Consider the following 21,386-nt stretch of genomic DNA (forward strand, 5'->3'; position numbering starts at 1 on the left):
CCTGTTAGATCCTGAGTTTTCACGGTGAGAACATATTTGCAGTATGACGCTTTGAACCCCTGACTCCTACCAGAAAGCAATTTTGCGTGTAATCCCAGCATTTTCCGTGGAATTGGGCGAGTTAACTGTGTTACAGCATGATTAAAAGTTTCACAGCCAGACCACAGAGACAAGATAAGATTTGGACATTATGATTTACTTGCTTCTTTCCCATGTGTTTGTCTGCATTAGTACAGAACAGCTTTTTTTTATTATTATTTTGCGCTAAATTTTCTTAGAACGCATACATTGGGATCAGTGAGGTCAGTGGAGATGTGCACTTTTTTATGTTAGTAGTCTGTCTTTAAAAAAACAGTACCTTAAATTTTTTTTGGGGGGTCTGCCTCAACATTTTGTTTAAATAATAATTTTTAACAAATCAGCTTGTCTCTCTGCTAATATTAGATATGGCAGGATATCCTCTCAGACAGGCTAATGAAGTAAGAATTGTGCGTATTTTCCTCATTTCCTACAGATACTATTAAAATCCTAACGTACTAATGGAGTTTTAATGATACAATATCCTAGAACTCGTAAAGATTTTTTTCCACTTTAACGGTAGATTTCTGAGTCTTATTTGGCTCAGTATTCTACCTTTTCTCTTGAATTGGCTTGCAAACTGAAACCATTTAAAACCGCTATCCAATTTAGAAATTAACAAATGAAAAAAAAAATCTCTCTTATGCTATGGCCTAATCCAGGGGACAGGTTGCTGGCTTTATGATTTTGGAACTGCTTTTAAGCTCTAAATATCATGACATTTGTGAACATTTCATTGACTGCTTTAACTAACATTGTTGCAACAAGATCACTTCTTCAATGCTTCTCAGTTTTCTCCATGTACCATTTCCCTAATATTATGCAGGAATGCTTTCGCTGTCTTGTTCAACTTCCTGTCTGCATTTTGACGTGCGCTTGTATTGATGTTCTTCTATCTTTTTGTTACAGCTGTTTCACTCCTATCCTCCAGCTGTATCAGGTATTCCTCCCATGATTCCTCCAACTGGCCCATTTGGCTCGCTACAAGGAGCATTTCAACCCAAGGTAGGATAGGAATTCTTTGTATATCTATTACTACTCAAATACACTGGTGTTGTGAGCCAGGTTAGGTTTAGGTTTAGAACGTGGTTCAGATTCTGGAGCAATTGGGATCGGAGTTACAGCCTAATTCCATGGAGGACAATTGGCTTTTTTCCAAATTTACTACAAAGAGAAGTTACTTCTTGTTAGGTTCATATATATCTACATACATTTAAAAAAAAAAGAAATTATATATAATGGCATAGTTAACTTTAGAAGCAATATAATTAGTTCTCAGATAGTACGCATTAATGTAAGGTCATGTAATAATCAAGATTTTAAGAAATCATGATCGTTATTGTTTACTCATTTCCATAATTATCTCACAGCTCCACCACAATGCAGTACACTGATTTAGTTCTCCTCTCATTTGTGATAGCTAGGATAGATAAACATGATGAGTTTGGGGTGTTTTTCTTTTGTTTTCATGAAGTCACTCTTGATTTATAAGTGGGAGGAAATCATATTCTGTAGTCTTTGCAACTGAAGACTGAAATCAGGACTGAAACTTCTGCAGAGGAGACACCTTCTTTCTTAAATTGGCCCATCCACTGTAATGACTGAATATGTAAATTGCAGTTCATTAGTGGAATTCTTCGTATGTATGGTAATCAGACTGTTAACAACTCTGTTACTTAATTGTTAGTTATAATGTAGCTGATTTCTATTTTTCTTCATTTCAACGTAGGAAGATGCTCTGTCTAAACGTAGTTGTTTTGGGTTTTTTTCCCCCCACAAAGATGCATTTTGTTATATTAGCTGAATATTTACATTCAAGCTTTAACTTTTTTCAACTGGATGTTGCCTTTTCCAGATACCCATATGGTAACAGTTCATTGTTGATAAGTTCAGATCCTTGTACAGTGACTAAAGAGGTTACCGGTGCTTTGTGTGCTGACAGTCAGGCTAGCAGTTTTAGCCAGTTCCAGTGCATTATTGCTAAGCAGCAGAGCGCAAGCTTGGTCCTTCAAATACTGCTTTAGATGCTGTATCATAAGGATGTTGCTAATCAGGTTTTTGATAGTGGAAAGATTTTCCAGTGTAAACAGTCACTGTTCCCTTACGTGTTTTGGATTAAAGTAATGGGGAGTTGGTGGACGGTGAAAGTTTGAAAATCAAGATGGTAACACATACATTACTAAGTGGATTATAATGGTTATCCTTTCCTCTTTAAAAAGTTTATCTTTGTTGCTTAGGCAATGTTAATGATAAAGAAATACTATTTTTCACTCCCCGTTGCTTTTATGCATTGTGTTACTCATTAATGCTGTCTTTCCTTGTGGTATTTCTAGACTTCCAATCCTATTGATGTTGCAGCCAGACCTGGAACTGTCCCACATACCCTTCTACAGAAAGATCCACGGGTCTGTAGAAAATGTTGTATTTTTTCTCAAGTAAAGCTATTCCTCCTGAAAACCTTTCATGCTGGAGCTACCGTCTTCAGTGTGTCCAAATTAACATCCTAACACTGAAACTTAGTCTGAACTGAGCTAGAAAAGTTGTGGGAGAACAATTTAAATCCTGATCCTTACTTCTGTTCATCATTAGCAAAAGCAAACAGATACTGTGCAATGGAAGAGCTCTTTCCTTGCTGTCAGCAGGCATCCTCACAAGCCCAGGGGTTAAGGCATAAAAGTCCAATTCAACATAGAAATGTACAAACCTCTTCAAGATTTATGTTTATACTCTGTAATTGTTTTTAATGGGGGTAATGACAGTTATTCCCTTGGTTACTGTATCATTGATTGCACCACTGAAATACAGATGCACTTTATTGATCACTTGGCGCCTCCAGATTTTTGAGTTCTAGCGTAGGTGAATAGCGTTTATTGTCTCAGCACTTTGTCTTTTAGCCTTTTTCTGTTCTTTCCGAAAGCCCATGGGTTGTTTGCATGTTTCAATTAATATACATTGTTTGCAATGAGGAACATCATGGTTTTAGCAGTCATGTTTTTAGCAGAACTCTCTGACAAAAGCAATGGGGAGCTCTCCTTGAAAATCCATGTTGTGGTGTGGCTCAACTTTTAAGTATAGCAGAGCTATTTTCTTGGGTTATGCCAAGTTCCAGTACTTTGGTTTGCTCTGAATCGGTGCTGTAGTTGAGCTTTATACCAAAAGGAACCATGTTTCTTTGTTTCTGTTTATTCCATCTAATTGAAAAGATAACTAGAGCCTCCCATCATTAAGTCATTTAGCTTTATGCTCCCTTTCAACTTGCAGTGTAGTTTCGATTATTTCAGGATGATATATTGTGCCATCACTGAGTCTGCAAAGTACCTCTTACACCTATAAATCTCCTTTAGTATTGCATTTCAAAAAAGAAAATCCAAAACAAATGAGAAATACCCAATAAATTGAATTTATTTTCCAGCATTAATTGATGAAAAGTGAGCAAAAAAGGAGAATAAGAAACTAATCTACCTGAAAAAAACAGGCCACACAAAAAATAATAATGAGAAAATTGGGGTTTTTATACAGCTGCTGTTTACCAACATCTGTTGCAAAACATTTAAGGCAAAGCCAGTTTGTGACAGAGAACACATCAGGCAAGCAGGCAGTCAGTAATGGCTATTTGAATGTACAAGTCGAGGACCTAATGCCATAGCCGTTGAACGGACAGAGTCGCTGGTTTGCAGGGGCATGTCTGAACACCATTCCAGCCCATTCCAACCCAATCCGTGAGATCAAGCTGGTGAAAAAGTGGCCCTATCCGCTATCCAGTCTTCTCGCGAGCCAAGCGGCTTTGAAAGATGAGAACAGAAGTTTGCCCAAAGGATAGATCTGTGTTTTTCTTCAGAGTAGCTAACCAGCTATTTTTGTAGCATTAAATCAACAAATTAATGATGATGCCAGAGGACAGAGCACTCTGTGTGAGGCTTGTTTAGTTGCTTGTCAACACTTAGGTACAAGAGCCATGGGGGGAGGGAGACCGGCTCGAATATGGAGGCTAAGGACTAATTATTATCTGAAAGGGCTTCATTTGAAAGTAAAATCACACATTTTAATTTCATCTCTTAATGAAGCAATACAAATTTGTTAATTAGAGCAATTGTTTGAGTGACAGGCATGTAACCAAGCTGTCATTTCTTCTTCACAGTTGACAGATCCGTTCAGGCCCATGTTGAGGGTAAGAAATCTTCTTGTGATAGTTTGTCAAGCTCATCTCAGTCCCCACTGGGTTAAAGCAGCAGACTAATTATAAAGCAATGCCATGTTTCATCTTGGGTATTTTACACCATGTTTGCTGAGCAGCATGGTCAGTCCTTCTTTGCATGCATCTTGTGGTCACTCGAGGAAAATAAACCGTTTCAAAGTTGGAAGTTTTCTGTTCTTCTCGTGCAACCCCCAAGCACGAATACTAGAGGTTAAATATTGATAATCCTTCTATCGTGCTGGCTTACAAGGTTTCCTGAGTCAAATCCTACAGACCTACCCTGGCAGTGATCCCTTGTAATTTCACTGCAGACTGAATGATTGTGCTTTTTATTATTTACTGGATGTTTTCAGTGTTATTTGGTATGGTATTTCCTACCCAAGTATCTTAGTGTCAAGTACAGACAGACAATGCACTTCAAACACAAAATATTTTAGAAATAAGGATGAAAAGGTCCACTCTTTCAGTGATCCAAAAGGTTTTTTTGTTAGTTTTTCAATTTGTTCAAGAAGGTCTATATTTTGATCGTACCGACCAAGTGAACTCATTAAATCACTAACACAGCCAGTTGCTGTGAATAAACAAAAGGCTTGAGTTTAGAGGAGTATGTGTGTGAGATGGGTTTTGTTTTTTTGTGGTTTTTAATTGTTGGTTGATACACACCTAGGAATAGAAGGCAGACCCTATGCCATAGTTTGTGAAACATTAAGTTACCAGTAGCTTGAGGAGCTTCTTGAATTCCTGTGGTTATTTTTAAATCTGCAGGTATCATTAGTTGTGTAGTTAACTATAGACCCCTAAATAACAAAATTGGAGAAAGTACATCCTGAATGAGCCTTTTTCAGACAAGATTTCCAGATGTCCTGGAAATGGAGTACAAAATCAATGAGAAAACCCAAATAGCACTCTCTGGTTCTTTCCTCCCTCTCTCCTCCCCATGACTTAAAAGCATGGTGACAGGAAGGATGCAAAGAGCCTTCCCAAACAGAGTGAATTGACTGACCTCCAATTTTTTCAGTGTATTTATGAGCCAAAGTTTTGGAGGTACAGACCAGCAATTTTATGAGGGAGTCCGATTCATTTTGAAAACCAGAGTGATCTTTTAAAGTGCTTTCATTTTCATCTTTTGGTGGAAAGGCTGGTCTTAGAATAGTTCCACTTTTGGAAATGAACTCAATGTAGAGTTGTGAAGCAATCCAGCTATGCAGAGCAGCTGCTAACTGGGAGGCAGTTTCATTGATTTCAGCAACGCAAGCTGCATTCTCAGCCAGTGGCATCAGAAGATTGCAAGAGTGTGTAAAACCCGAGCATGGGTTTATTTGGAGAGGAGAGTGACCAGGAGCATTCCTGGATATCCAGACAAACTTCTTAGCAAGGGACAAATTCTTTGCATTTCTGGTTTCCCAAGAGGATGGAGGGGGAAGGCACTGAAGGGAGACCCTTTGCTTTCAGTTGTCTTGGCATGGGGAATCCCCTAGACCAAAACAGACTGGGTTAAGAGTTGGGAAGAGTTGCTATAACTAGAATAAAGCATCGCAGGTTTTTGAGTTACTGATTCGTGTTGTATCCCTTTGGTTTTTTTCAGAAACCTGGAAAGTGGTGCGCTATGCATGTTCACATCGCCTGGCAGATATACCATCACCAACAGAAAGTCAAGGTCAGTCTTTTGGGCACTCCTGCATTTCAGATGAATTGCGCAGTGCAGACCTGTGAGAGGAAGAGTTTGCCTCTCGCTGTTAGCAGTTCTATGCCATGGCTAATGCCTTGTTAAAGAACCATATGTAGCATTATAGCATAACCTTCTGTTTCATAGTCATCGCATATTGGAATTAAAAACCTAAAGGTAGAGTCTCAAAGGAATGTCTGTGATGCCGTGGGGCAAGGACACCAGATCTTAGGCAATAACAACCAGTTTGTAGCTAGGAAGAGCTAAATGGGTGTGCCTGTGAGCTACAACATTGCTTTTATTTATGGCTGAGGACACAAACATATCAAGATTAAGTTTTTTTAAGTCTGGAGAAGCTAGGCACGTGTGTCCCATTCCTCTTGTCAATGTTCACGGACAGAAGAGGGCACAGGAAGATTTCTCCTGTCCCTATGATGCTTTCTCCAGTGTGGCTGCAAAGGCTTCCATCAGTCTTTTTTCACAACCCATCTCATAGCTGGAGGTTGGCACCTGTACGTGTCTGGGCTGGTTAGGCAGACACAGCCTCTCAGGTGAAGTAATGTTAGCCAGACACTGTCTCATTGCACCAAAAGTAAAGGGGTGGAAATCTTTTCTTTGTTATACATGCTTTGAGACTTCAAGGGTAAGGGCAATGTTTCGGCTCTCCTGAAACAGATGTCAGAGAAAAACAAATTATTTATTCATTTAATAGTTAGGTGTTTCCATTCTTAGTTTAACTGTATTTTCATTGCACATGGACTCTGTGAAGAAGGTTTCTTTCCCTTTATAATATTTTCACTGTATTTGCCACTGAAAAATTCTGTGTTGCTCCTGAAGTTTTTCAGTAAGTCAGGAAAGGCTGGTGTTCTTTACTGCTCATACTTGTACTTCAGGAGTCAATAGCTTGTGTTAGAAAGTAAAATTAACAAGGAGTCCGTAGCACTTTGCAGTCTGTGTATGCAATTGAATTGTATAAGGTAGTGCTATAAGAATATGAAGATGTTGAACAGCTACTAAAACCTGCAGCTAATAGAGTTTAAAAATAACCCTTTTAAACAAGGTTGACAGGTTAATTTGCTGCAGTAGACATATCTCTCTCCTCTGCTTCCTTATGTTTCCCCTGCTAGTGATCTTCATTCGTCTTCCCATTATCAAAAAAGACAAGATTATGGACCTAGAGAGTTATATGTCCTTTTTTTTATTTTATTGAAAAGGTATTTTCTTGAAATGAAATTATTATTCCCATGCTATCTATGTCCTTTGAATCTTCCTTGATTTGATATTCAGAGAGAGGTCATACTGATGTATTTATGACTTATAGTAAATGCCATTTTCATGCAGCCATTTCTTTTACCTAATACTTTTCTATCTTGCATGTTAAAAAACAGGCATAAAGCCCAGAAGTACAGGAAAGGATGTTACTTGACTTTTTGAGGCTGTGCCTTATGGTAATTTCAAGAATAATTGGGAAATGTATTTTACTATCTCAGTTCAGTCAAAAAATTAGGTATGGTCTACAGTCATTAAGGCGAGTTGGTTTATGTCCCCGTGGGCTGTCAGACTCCCACACGGGAATGAAGCCCTCCCCTCAGCATGTGACCACGAAGTGTGAAATCTCTGGCTGAAGGCTCATACAGAACGATTTCTCCTTCTAGCCCAAGGTTGTGAAGGTGCCTTTTCTTCGGCCCAAGCTGGAGATGCTGCCTGACCTCAGAGCAGGGAATAAAATATATTTACTCAGAGATTTCAAGTTTGCATGCAGTGCCACCAGACTGCTTGCAAAGTATGGAAGAATTGGTAACTATCTGGCCTGCTAGTAATTGCTTGCAGAGGGCAACAGCAGACACTGAAGAAGCAGGCAAGATAGGAAACTTTAAAACACAACCTTCCTGACCCCAGGAAAAATTGCATGCAGCTGTGGCTGCTGTTTGCTTGCCTATACCTCTGCACCAAGACACAGTTCAGACCTGTGTAACCTGGCTGCACACCCAGGGAGTTCCTCAGATGAAGCCAGGGTTGCATACTAGCTCTGGGCACAAAGCAATTTTACACTCCTCCTTAGACTGACCGGTGCGTCACTGGCCTGGATTCAAGAGAGAATTTATGCTCCATAATTGGCCCTCTCTCTTTTAGGAAAGGCCTTATGGCCTGATCTAACATGCCATGAAATTAGTGCAGACATTTACACTGATTTTAGTGGGCCCTGAGTTAAGGTGTTACACATTTGCTGGACTTCAAATACATTCATAAGGATTATCATCAAGAGGGGTGCTCTCCTGCACACAGCAACTGGGGATAAAATAAATCTGATCAATTTTCTTTGGTACTATTTTAAGGTAAACCAACACATTCAAAAAAGCTTTTAACACATCCATGATATTCCTGTTCCTCTTCAGACAGGGGATTTTTTCATTATTTGGAACAGCACCGTTCATATGGCTGCAATTAAAGTTTCAGCCAGCTTTTGCTATTCTGAGTAATGCCTGTCAGAGGTTTATAACATGGTTGTTAAAAGGAAGAATAAAAAGAGTTCACAGCATAAAAATCTGGCACGCAGGCTTCAACTGAGGCATTTGTATTTTCTGAACTTTTTTTAATTATTAAAGCACTACAGTGTTACTTCCTCAAAAGACATGACCTTAACTTGGCCATCTTTTCCATTGCAATATTCTTGCAGGCTGTTATCTCAAAACATTGATAAAGTCTTTCTTTTTTTGCCCCCCCCCCCCCCCCCCTTTTGTTCTCATAGCTACATAGACATGTTACTAGCACTTGAAAAACAGTGACTAGGCATGCACATTAACTTGGTCATAACTTTTTAATATGCATATTTATATCATTGTAATAGTCTGTACTCTGAGCTGGCACAGTATTAAATACTGATTTATAAAGCGTAACATGCTCCAAAATTACTGTTAAGATCTACTGGTTCTGTGTTACACGTTCGTAAATCCTTTCAGCTGACCTGCACAATTAATCAGCAATTTGTGCTTAGGGAGTTCTGGCAGCACAGGTAATTGGGAATTTGGTTTTCCTCTTCATTCTATAAAACTATTTTAAGTAGGGACCACTAAAACGAGTACATGACACAAAGAAGAACCCATCCTTCATCCACTTCTCATTTATAACACAGCTACCTCAGCAAATTTACCTTAAAAAAGAAAGCCTGCTCATTCTAATGCTATATAAATAAAGACAGCGACATACAGTGCTTTGAATTTGGAGTGCAAGCAGTCGACAGAGGACTTCAGTTCTTTAGACTCAAATATACTTCATCTGTGATTTGATTCATTTTAGCCCCTAGCTTGCTCAGTTGCAGTCTGAGAGGCACTGAGAGATATACTGCATCAAGTGTTTCTTGATTGCAGCTTCACATCTAAAGTTAATGGTTCTGGTGTCCATCGACTTGTCTCTGCCGTAGGTGCCTGGCAAGGGATTCCTGCAGTGGGCAGAGGGTCAGCTGGCAGCTCTGCCTGTTACAGTTGGTGCTTTCACCCAGCTTTTAACACGCCTGCCCACCTGGGGTCAGGTCCAAACTAACATTTCTCTTCAGCTTTGTTTTTATTATTTTAAGACAGACCTATTCTTACAGCTAAGCAAGTGTCTGAGGCCTCTTCAAAGGTTTTTATGTTTGTTCTCTAAGCCAGGTCTGTGCTGAAATGCTTTGCTCCAGAGGGATGGATGTGAGCATATGTGAAAAGACTGTTGAAATTTGTGGGAAATCTGCATTGGGAGCCTGAGATTTTCTCTCTCTGCCTTAGATCCCTCTTCCAGGAAAATAGCTGGGCACCTATGCTTGGGGTCCCAAAAACTAATGTTCTTGTTAAAACGTCAGTTAGTATGAATAAATTGCTATACCCACAACATTCTGAAAGTGCCTTTTACGGCTATCTTTTAGGACAGTCTCTTCCAAATCCTGTTTTTACATTTCAGAAACAGATGCAGTCTGATCCGCATAAGCTGGACTTTGGCCTGAAACCTGAATTTCTGAGCAGGCCACCAGGCCCCAGCCTTTTTGGAGCCATCCACCACCCCCATGACCTGGCCCGGCCCTCAACTCTCTTCTCCACAGCCAGTGAGTACTGCGAAGTGAAATGTCCTTCTTGTGGCATGCTCATTAAAATGCTAATCCTTGCCATATTAAAAGGAAATTACCCATATGCTTTGGCTTACAAACTCTCTGCAAGACATGCCAGGGGCTATTAGTCTATTTGATAAATATTTTTAAATTATTCTATATGGTTTTTAAAAAAGCCCAACCTGCTGAAATGCCATACAGGTAGTAAATGGGGGAACATTTCTTCACATAGTGATGTCCAATGCATCCGGGAGATGATAGGTTGGAAATATGCTGTCTTTTACACACTCTTGTTTTTTTCCATACTGAAACGTTCCCCCCCCGCCCTTTATACTCTAACTGGCAATTTCTGTTTCGAAAAGCAGCTATTTGCATAGGATCCTGACCTGAGAGCCCCCACCCAGTGTACAGCATTCTCTGCTCACATGAGCAGCCATTTAAGAGATGACAGTCAAGCCCAGAGCACAGTTAGTCCCTTTCTGATCTTTTGCTAGGAATTCATACCTTTGGCTTTGTTTTGGCAGGTGGGGGTCATCCAGCCGGCACCCCTTTCGGCCCGCCACCTCACCACAGCAATTTTCTCAACCCAGCTGCTCACTTAGGTACGTTCTCTCTGCAACTAACTAATGGTGAATACAACTCAGAGGTAACACACATGGACCATTGAGGCCATTAAAGGTTACCCGCGTGGAGACTCTTTGAGTATCCTGCCTACTTAACCTTTACAAATTGCACATTTCAGCCATTTAATTTTAGTCATTACCCAAGTAGCAGTTCTAAATACACATAATAGTATCGCTGACAGCATGTTTTGAAATACTTTGAAAACAGTCTGGATGTTAGAGGAGTGGAGTGACAGGGCTGGTTAGGTTTCACTGTAGTCATGTTTATAACCAGTCAAAAAAAATGCCTTAAAGTTAAGGCTTTGGTTCATAGAGGTGTTCCTTTTCCTAACTCCTACTTAGATGTCTGCTTTTCCATTTAAGTGAGCGGGAAATATATCCTTAAAATCTTGTGATCTGGCCTCAGATTTGTCTGTTAGTGAAAATTAGTGAATATGCATTTAAAAACAGAACCACCCAAGTTACCAAATGTTGTTATTTCCCTTCTAACTTACTGATGTTGTAAGAAGGTGGTCTGCTGCCTGCAGGAGCATCCATGATCAAGACTCTAAATTGGCATTTTATTTTGCTTAGGGAAGGATTTGGGAGGGTCACCAAATTGATACAGCAGACTCATGATGTAGGTTTATCATTCTGCACTTAGCTGCCTATAGAAAATGCTAGGTTTGGTTTTCCCTTTCTCTGTGCTGGTATTTATCAGAAGTAGTTTCATCAAAATCATTAGACTTCTCCAAAGTAAAGTGAGAGGATAATTTGCTTCATACGATTTACTTAGAGTCTGTATGCATTAACTACTAAAAAAAATTATTCTAGTATTTTTCAGTCCATACTAGTTTTTCATATAGTATTAGCAATAAGTACTAAGAGAATTACAAAATGTTCAGGTCAGCATGACATATCAGCATAATAGGACATTTTATTTATATCCTGGCTATGGTTTAGGAGACATGGCCTGAAGGTGTTTGGAGCACAGTTGCCAGAGTTAATAATAGTCTTGCTAGCCAGGGACATTTCCTGAGAAGGACCACAGAATTGAATTGGAAGGGAATAAAAGGAAATAAAAATGGAGATGTTTGCGGGTTTTAAATAAAGTAACTACTTATGCAGAAGTACAAGCCTCAATACCATGTATATTTTAACATCTTGTTTTGCTTTGAAAAGGAAGTTTTTCTAGTAAGATGATCCCCTGCATACTGTCATTGGGGAAAAAAAAAAAGTTTTTTTATGTCTCACCCCCTTACAATCACTGCTGTGTTGTGGGAGGATGATGTTCAACTACTGATGGGCAGAGACTAGCTTTCATGCAGACGTAATACAGTTGGATAACACACTAATGCTTTATCATAATTACCAACATGCCAGTGAGCTTCAGCTGTTTCTGTTGGTTTGCAGAGCCTTTCAATCGACCGGCTTCCTTCAGCAGTCTCACTGCAGTGGGTAGTAACGCCTTCGGGGGACTCGGGAACCCGACAGTTAGTGAGTAACCTCTTTGTTTATGAATTCTTGTTTGCTGTGTAATTCAGGATATTGAGTGATGGTGACTATTTGCTGTCTTTTTTACCAGTTGCTTAGACCACATACCACTAAAAGATGGGAATTTGAAAAGCGACCTTTTTCGTCTGAATAACATAATTTTTAGTCATCAGTAAATTATTTTCTATTAGTTACGTAATAGTTTGGGTTCAACATAGTGCTAAATGTCACCATTACATTGTTCAGTTAAAAACCAAGAATATAGAACCTATGAGTCTAAGGAGTTTGTGGAATTTCTCATGGTTTTGTTGCATGTTCAAAAATAGTCAATGTGTGCAGCATCCCTAGCTGTGGATGGGAACATTATATTTTTCCTTTCTCACTAGTAAACCAGGACATGTGCCTGGAAAAGATCACTAACCTGCATTTATTTGCCCAGGATCATCAACATTTCTCTAGATTTGGCCAGTCACAAAAGATCATCCTTTTAAAAGTCACTCTCTTTCTCCATACTTCAAATCTGGCATGATTTTGGTCACACATTATTTTACTTTGGTTCAGGATCAAATGCAACAAGTTCCATTATTTGTAGTCCGTATAATAGTCATTTCCTGATGTCTCCAAAATATTTGGAATAAGGATCATTGTCACTTTTATCTTACTACTTCATCCCTTGTCAATTTTATCCACAGCATTTCCCTTTCCAAATAAAACAGCTGTCAGATGCCTGCCCATTTTTAGGAATGAGACCCTCTAATGAATCTCTGTTAATTTCCTTTCCTTTTCCAGCTCCCAATAATATGTATTCATTTTAACTCTGAGTGCTGTAAAAGTTTTTTTGGTAAGTACCTTCACTAGAGCATACCTTTTTCTTAAACCTTTTTGTTTTCCACTTCACCATTTCAGCACCCAACTCAATGTTCGGCCACAAGGATGGCCCCAGTATGCAGAGCTTTAGCAACCCTCACGAGCCCTGGAACCGACTGCACCGAACTCCTCCTTCGTTCCCGACCCCTCCGCCCTGGCTGAAGCCAGGAGAGCTGGAGCGCAGTTCATCTGCTGCAGCTCATGACAGAGATAGAGATGTAGATAAACGAGACTCATCTGTTAGTAAAGATGACAAAGAAAGGTACGAAAGAACACTTCCAAGAATTGTCTAGTTCAAAGCTTGGGGCTCTGTTCCGCTTTTAACCCTTCCCAGCCTGGCACATTGTTAAACCAGAGCTTCAGCAGAGGAACACCTGGAGAGCTGACACCATTGCTGCCTACGACGCGAGGCACTACGGAAGATGCAGGTTTCTAACTCAGGTGTTTCCTACTGCATCTGTTTCTCTTCTCACTTGCACCGCACTTCATCAGAAGGAGCTTTGCTAGAGCAGAGTTCAGGTAGTGTCAAGTGAGAACAGAATCAGACCCACACACTCTGTTACCTTGTGGGTCACATTTTCATAGGTCTTCTGAAGATTTAACGTGTAGATAGGTGCCTGACAGGATGAAAAAAAAAAAAGGATTATAAAGTTCATCAGACGCATATCTGCACCTTTGAATACTTAAATAACTTTGTAAATCGGACCTTGTCTGCCAAATCAATAACGCTACCTCCCTCCTCAAAAATGGACTGACCGGAGGGACCACTGATAAAGTTGTAAAATTGTAACACTATAAAATGCACCGGGTATGTCATGTTCCAATACCACAGTAAGTTTCAGTGCATGCAGTTCATTAAATCAACTTAATTCCCCTCAGAAAGCCACACACACATGCACTGCTGTTACACACCTTCAAGCACAGTTTTTATTCAATGTTTTACATGGACTTGCACGCTAACATGTCCAGGCTGGGAAGGGTTAATGAAAAGTAAAACCTGGTCATATTTTTTTTGTCAGGACTGTTCCCATTATACAGTTAACTCAGTAACAATTCCTCTTAACATTTAAGTACCAAATTAAAAGAATTTGCCATTCAGCGTCATGCCTTCCTTGAAAAATGTAGAGAGGATGATATCAGCTTTTTCAGTTGTGGCTTAATGGCTTTCCTGTTAAGTTTGCACATTACTTTACTACATAATGGCTATTTGTTTCTAATTTTTTAGCATAAAAGAATATTTAGGAGATGTGCTTTTCTGACTTCTCTGTCACTAACCCAAATATACGCATTAGTAGCCTTTTCTAAAAGAAGTTATGCTAACACATTAGATATTCTAAAAATACATTTAAGAGCTTTTCTATTATTGTAAAATGTGAAGAGCGAGTCAAACTACAGATCTTTTCACCTACATTTTCCATTTGGAATATTTTCTGTTTGGTAGCATAGCTTCATTATTTTCATGTCTGGTGTTAATGCTTCAAAATAAATTGCTGTTACAAATTGGGGATTCTGTCCTGCAAAATGCTTAAGCATGTGAGTAACTTTACTGGCTTGAATGGCAAAGCATTTTAGTTACTAATGATATGGGTAGTCTTTAGAATTATGTGATTATTTCAGTTGCTGTTTTGTTGTTTTCTTATGAAGTGTTCCTGCTGAAGAAAATCCCTTTCAGAACTACATTCCTTGCAAGCTGCTTTGGCATTGCCTGAACTCCATATCATAGCTCAGAACATATTTATTTTCAATAATTTGAGAGCTTAAAAGTAAGCGTCATTCATACTTCATACTTCTGCACAATTACGGCTCCCAGTTTAGTACAATAATGTTTTTGCCGATCTAGTGTCGCTGTGCATCCATCTGTGTGGTTTTGAAGAGTTCTACTTTGCAGCATGCTCACACTGTTGCCTGTATGAGAAGATGCTGAGAATCCCTTCCTGGAGACGTGCTCCCTATGTAGATAATGTCTGCTGGAGTAGTCTGTGAGCCTCTCGTACCTGTTCTTTTATCTTCAGTGGCACCCAGCGGGGTGAGGATGTAGCCCTGCTTTCTAGCTGAGGTCCCAATCTCTGTTACTTATTTTAAGCTAATTTGCCCAGACAGGAAGAGCTGGGAATCATGCCTGGAGGTATGATTTCATCTCAAAATCATCTTGTCATCAAGGGTCTAACTTTATCAGCTCCCAAATGGGCCATCTAGCCAAAAGCATTCATCTAGATCTCTTCCGTTGTCAGTGGAAAGGTACCTTAGCTTGGCTCTTCCCCATCTAAGATCGGTGTTAGAGTGGTGTGCAACGAATCACTGGTCACTCTCCTTGGATAAGCTGTATGGCCAGTGTACCTCAGCCCCCTCCCAGCTAGATTGAGATAAGGTAAAACCCTCAAGATAGCTTAGATAATATGAAACTACAATCTGTGAACCTTTCCTAGGTGCAGAGCTGGCTGGGGAGTTTCTGCAATGTCCTGATATGGTGCCCACTTTCTCCTGGAACATCGTTTGCAATTGTGGAGGTTTTTTTGTTTTAAGGACTCTGTTACTCCAGCCCAGCATTAGGAAAAATCAGTAAAAATAGCTATTGTGAAAAATAGGATTTGTTCCTTCTCAGTGGTATTTTGTTTAAAAGATGTCACTGAACAGTTCTATTCTAATAATGACATTTAAGTGTATGTAATCCTAGAGCATTAAAAGAAAACCCCAAGAATTTATTGATCTTTTTATCAACATAAATGAAGCAAAGTACTCGGCATAAGATACTCAGTATCTTTCAGTGTAGTATACAGCCTCAAAACATATTACTTATTACGTAATAAGTTCATTTGAGAACATGATCTTAAGTTTCTTCTTTGTGGAGACAGAGGCTTAGAGCTCGTCCCATATTATTAACCTCAGGAGCCCTTGACAGATCTGAGGATAAAAAATTATTCCCTCTCTGACCACTGAACTACATGTAGTTCACTTAAGTGAACTATATAATCAACAGCCTCTTGAGATAATACCATCACTGTAATTGAATAGGATGAAATTGGCAAAGGAATATGTTATTTTGGTTGCACATGTATTTTTCTTTAGTTACAGAAAATGCCTCTTATTTTCTCTAAATTTTATGCATAATTTAAAATACATCAATTACATATAAGATTGATTAAATATCAGTAAAAGGACTCAATGAGCTCTCCTAGTGAAATAAAACAATTAAGAGTGCCCTCTGAACTAGTCCCATGAGCAAAATAAATTAAAGACTAGGTATTGCAGAGTCCACAAGCCAGTGCTTTCCCAGCAAAGTAAATGAATCGAGTCTTTACATTGAGAAGCCTTCACTGGAGTGCCTTGACTTGGTCTCACCGTGTCCAAATCTGGAAGCTGTTAAATCAAATGCCTCAACTTTTGGTGGAAAGCAAGAGGAGGGAAATTAGAGCCAGTACACAATTTCCAGACTGTTTAGGGCACAGTCAGTCAAAGCAGAACCTGATACCAAGGAGTTAATTGGTAGTCAGTGCGGACTAGGCAGTTGTGGAATCGAATGCTCCAACATCTAAATGTTTTCTAACAGTCACATTCTGGACTCTCTGAGGTCTCTCAGACATGGCCCATAGAATGACAGTTTCAACAATTCAGTCTAGACACAGCAAAAGATGCATCTGGTGAGGTTATAATAACGAGCTTCCTTTTGAAAGATATTTTTTCTGTGGTTGCTGTAGTTTCGCCGTCCAAAGTACCTGCAGGTAGAAATCTTATGCAGTTAAGCTTAACAAAAAAGCAGGTAGCAGAAATTGTATAGGTGAAGGAGCAAGTGTCCACTTAGTTTGCCCCATAACAACTCCTGGTCAACACTGCTTCCAGAAAATAGTTGGTGCAGGATCCATTCACGTATTTAGGTTTTTGTCCACTGCCAGACAATTATTCTCTCATCTTTTGTGCAACATAAATAGGTTTGAAAGATGGGATGAATTCACAGTATTTTGAGACTTCCTGGCATTGGCAGGGAGATGCATTGGCCCTGTCCCTGCTCTGCTTGCTCTACCCTAGAAATGGGAAAGGGCTGGTAATCTGAAGAGCAACTGACTCCAGAAGGATGATGTTTCCAAAGCTAGCGTGAATGATGGGCATATAGGGTAGACTGATCTCTGCTGAGGAAGTCAATGCATAACCTGTGCATGATGGCCACCTCTATTAAAACACCTGCACTGGCGTTCACTGCACACGTACGGAAGTGCCTACCTGTTTGGAGAGGTGGATTGTCTCCATCAGTACTGGTGTCTTGAGAGGTTTTTGTTTTCAATTTTAAGAAGTAAATTGAATAGTGAGAAGTAAATTGAAAAGCTAGAAGATTGAAGAGAATAGAGATAAGAAATTAGTAACGTACATAGGTCTAGAAATTTTTTTAGAAGTCAGTTGAGCAAAATGTTATCTATTTTCCCAAATGTATTCTTAATAGAAGCAGCAGGTAAAATACTATTAACCGTGTAATTTGGATTTAACTGCCTCACTTTTTTTGGATTAAATTAGTATGTTTTTATTTTTCTCTCTCTTCTTTGCAAACAATTAAGGACGTTGTGTTAGAAATATCTGTACTAGAGCTAGATTCCCTTGAGAGCCTTCTATGGACTTCAGTGTTTGAAATCTCAATCAGATGATTCACAAAGCAGCTTCAGGGATCTTCTTCTCCTGGGTTAAGATAATAGAATAGGCCTAGTTTAGAGATGGGATGTTCTTCTGGTGTTTTGGGTGTGCAAAAGGAACAGTGCATTTAATGGTGCATGTTACTAGCTTCCTGCAAAGCAACAAGTATGACGTCAGACACCCTAGATGCTTTGTTTTATTTGCAGAGTTTCTCATGCCTTCATTTTCACACTTCTCTTTCTTCTAGGGAGAGCATTGAGAAAAGACACTCCAGCCATCCTTCGCCAGCACCTATCCATCCAGTAAACTCCCTCGGACATAATCGCAGCTCAAATGAGCAGATCAGGAGCCATCTGAATCCCGAGGTTCGAGAAAAAGAGAAACCCAAAGAACGAGAGAGGGATCACTCCGAATCTCGGAAGGAAATTAATGTTGAAGAGCACAAGGTGAAGGACAACTATATTTCGGAGAAAGAAGGCCTGAGCCATGAAAGCCGAGTGGTGGAAGAGTCTAAGCAAATGCCCAGGGTTCCTTCACCCTATGCTAGGCCCCCTGTTGTGGAGAGCACCAGGCCTAATAGTACTTCAAACCGTGAGGCTGAGAGGAAGAATGAGCCGGCGTACGATAATCCGAAGAAAAGCAATGAAGTCAAAGTGAAGGAGGAGCGAAAGGAAGACCATGATGTTCAACCTGAGGGACCTCAGACTCATAGGTCATCTGATCAGCCACCACCTATATCTACATCTAACGTCCATCCAAGTCCTTTAGTGTCTATGCCCATGACTGTAGGTGTAACTGGTATACATCACATGAACAGCATCAGTGGCCTGGACAGGACTCGCATGATGACCCCTTTTATGGGAATTAGTCCAATTCCTGGTGGAGAACGTTTCCCCTATCCTTCATTCCACTGGGATCCAATGAGAGATCCCTTAAGAGATCCTTACAGAGAGCTAGATATTCATCGGAGAGACCCCCTGGGCAGAGACTTTTTGCTAAGAAATGACCCCCTTCATCGTCTTTCTGCGCCACGATTATATGAAGCAGACAGGTCATTCAGGGATCGGGAACCTCATGACTACAATCACCACCACCATCACCACCACCCTCTCTCTGTTGACCCTCGGCGTGAGCATGAGAGGGGCAACCACTTGGATGATAGGGAGCGGTTGCACATGCTCAGAGAGGACTATGAACATGCACGCCTGCACTCAGTTCACCCTGCCGCCTTGGATGGGCACCTGCCTCACCCAAGCCTAATCACGCCGGGACTTCCTAGCATGCACTACCCCAGAGTCAGTCCCCCGACGGGACACCAAAATGGCATCCTCAATAAAACTCCCCCCACAGCAGCTCTCAGTGCCCCTCCACCTCTTATTTCTACTCTGGGACCTCGGCCTGGGTCTCCCAGAAGGACTACTCCTCTGTCAACAGAGATGAGAGAGAGGCCTCCTTCTCACACCCTCAAGGACATTGAAGCTCGATAAGGAGAGTGAGAATAAATAAAAACCAGAGAAAGAGGGACAGAACGTTGTAAATGAACATAATATAAAGACCTTCTTACTAGTCATTGATACAGACTGGGGATGTGACCCACTGTACAATATGTATAGATCTGAGTGCAAAGATTTTGAAATGGTTTTTTTGTATATTATATGTTGAAATTTTCCAGATCTTTTAGCCAAGTCCATATGTTCCTCGTGTCTCCTACTCTATTTTATTTCTAGTTTAAAAATTTCAAAATTTGAACTGAAGAACAAGACATAAATCTGAATGATTTGACTAGAAAAAAAACCACCACCAGTGTCAACCATACAAAGCTCTTTCAGACCAGAAGTGAAGACAATTGTAGATATTTATGTAAAAAGATTGCTTCATGGGTTAATGGTTCATATATGCAAAAAGGGTAAGATGAAAGCTTTACTTTGTACAAATGTAAATAGATAAAATTAAGTAACATAATACATTAATACTTCTTAAACTGTGCTATTTGCAAACTTAATATTGATCAACACAGTCTGCTTATGCTGTGTTACATATATTGTTATATACAGCTAAACCCCTTCAACTATGCAATGAATTTTAAGGCTTTTCACAAAAGCCTTTATAACTCAAAGGAGCCTTTCCAACACACAACATAATTAAAGTCATATTTTCCCTGAACAAGCTCATCTATAATAGAAACCTATTTCTCTTGCTTGTTTTGATGAAGAAACAGCCCATTAGAAGTGTAGTTTTCTGTCTGAACCCCTGCATCAAGATGCTGATGTTACTGTAGCTCATGTATTCCTTAGGATGCGTCAGGGTTAGCGATCTGTAGTCACTGATACTGTAGTCATGACAAATTGGTTTTCAGTCACATGAATCTGGGTTAAACAGAGTAATAATCAAATGCTGGATATTTTCCAGAACTTTCGTCATTTAACGTCAGATTTATTTTTGGAAGAACATCTGCTTATAGCCATTCATGTCTGTTTTTATTGCCAGTGTGTCATTTTTCTCTGTACACACACTTTTTTTTTGTTAAGTGATTTTTAGCTACATTGAAACAAATCCTACAAGAAAGCGAATACTTTTCTAAATGATGGATATGTTTTCACTGTGGATCAGTAGTTTAATTAACGAACTCCAATGCAGATTTCATAATGCAATTTATTGTATTTCAGTTGGTAATAAAGTCTGTGAATAGTTAACAGGTCAGCCTTGTTGTTCCCTAATCATAGAAGACATGAAATAACATGAAGAACGTGGTCCTTTTTAAAAATATGCATCAATCTTCTGAAATCTGTCTTTTCATAACACACTTTTTTATAACGCGTTAAGTTTCTTGTCTAAATATTTGGAGAGAATATGACTTTATCAGAGAGAATTCAATATCTTGTCTACTGGACTGTAAAATATATGTATGAAATAAAATTAGTTCCATTGGTCTTCTAGTGTATTAAAGTGCTATCTGAAGTTGTTATCCTGTTTTGGCAAAAAAAAAAAAGAAAAAAGTTAACTACAGACAGTTGTTTCTAATGATCAGAGATCTATTTTAGTAGTCAACTGAAGGTTTAGTTGTGAGCTTCAGATTTTGTGAACTCCAGATGTTGTGCAGTGGTTTTTTTTTTTTTTTAAAGAACAAAAGGAAAAATACAAAAAAAACCCAACCCTGAAGAATATGTACACTGGAACCGTAGTGGTAGTTTTCAGTATTGTAAAGAGATTGTTATATACGAACCTTTTTGCTGTTTATCCTGTATGTAATAAAGTCCTTTCTAGATCCTATGTGAAAAGAAAAGTGAAGCGGCTCTCAATCTTCAGCATGTTTCCTCATCAGCGAAGACTTGTGTAATGTAAATTGTGCCATGTTATTAAAAAATGTGAACTAAACTGCTAGGTGCTTCTTTGTGTGGAGTACCCCATGATTGCTATGGGGAAGAAATACTTTTTCCCAAGAGTGGGGTTTTGTTCAAAAGAAATAGCTGTTACAAATGTAAAGGAAATGGCAAGCTTTTATAAGCCATCTAATTAAGATTATTATAGTAATCAGGAAAAAAGGATCAAAAAGGATACCAGATGTTGGCTTGTCCAGATTCTTTAAAATATAGTAACACCCTACTTACATTAGCTTTTAGTTAACTGACCAGTTGGTCTTTCAAGATAGTCCCATCCCTAAGTATGTGGCTGTATGCAAGCCCTTCTGTGAATTTGTGCAGTTCCACACAAGCCAAAGGCATTTTACCAGTTTTCATCAGCTAAGAATATGGCTATCGGTTACTATGAACAATTTGTATATAAATATGT

At 39.4% G+C, this 21,386-nt stretch overlaps 1 protein-coding gene across 8 annotated transcripts in view; it reads left to right on the plus strand.

Annotated features, from left to right (window-relative positions):
- The window catches only part of AUTS2 (activator of transcription and developmental regulator AUTS2), a 793,700-nt gene extending 772,833 nt beyond the window's left edge, over positions 1–20,867 (plus strand). For 7 of the 8 annotated variants that reach the window (XM_075518122.1, XM_075518121.1, XM_075518123.1 and 4 more), the window contains 9 exons: positions 988–1,083; positions 2,412–2,483; positions 4,217–4,246; positions 5,859–5,930; positions 9,873–10,014; positions 10,542–10,619; positions 12,033–12,116; positions 13,020–13,242; positions 17,845–20,867. In XM_075518122.1, coding sequence (XP_075374237.1) covers positions 988–1,083; positions 2,412–2,483; positions 4,217–4,246; positions 5,859–5,930; positions 9,873–10,014; positions 10,542–10,619; positions 12,033–12,116; positions 13,020–13,242; positions 17,845–19,084 — 2,037 coding nt within the window. In that variant the 3' untranslated portion in view covers positions 19,085–20,867. The remainder of the gene's footprint in view (positions 1–987; positions 1,084–2,411; positions 2,484–4,216; positions 4,247–5,858; positions 5,931–9,872; positions 10,015–10,541; positions 10,620–12,032; positions 12,117–13,019; positions 13,243–17,844) is intronic. The other variant, XM_075518124.1, reaches the window with a different exon arrangement.
- The last annotated feature ends 519 nt before the right edge of the window (positions 20,868–21,386 follow it).

The sequence above is a fragment of the Mycteria americana genome, chromosome 15, assembly GCF_035582795.1.
Source record: "Mycteria americana isolate JAX WOST 10 ecotype Jacksonville Zoo and Gardens chromosome 15, USCA_MyAme_1.0, whole genome shotgun sequence".
Classification (NCBI taxonomy): Eukaryota; Metazoa; Chordata; class Aves; order Ciconiiformes; family Ciconiidae; genus Mycteria; species Mycteria americana.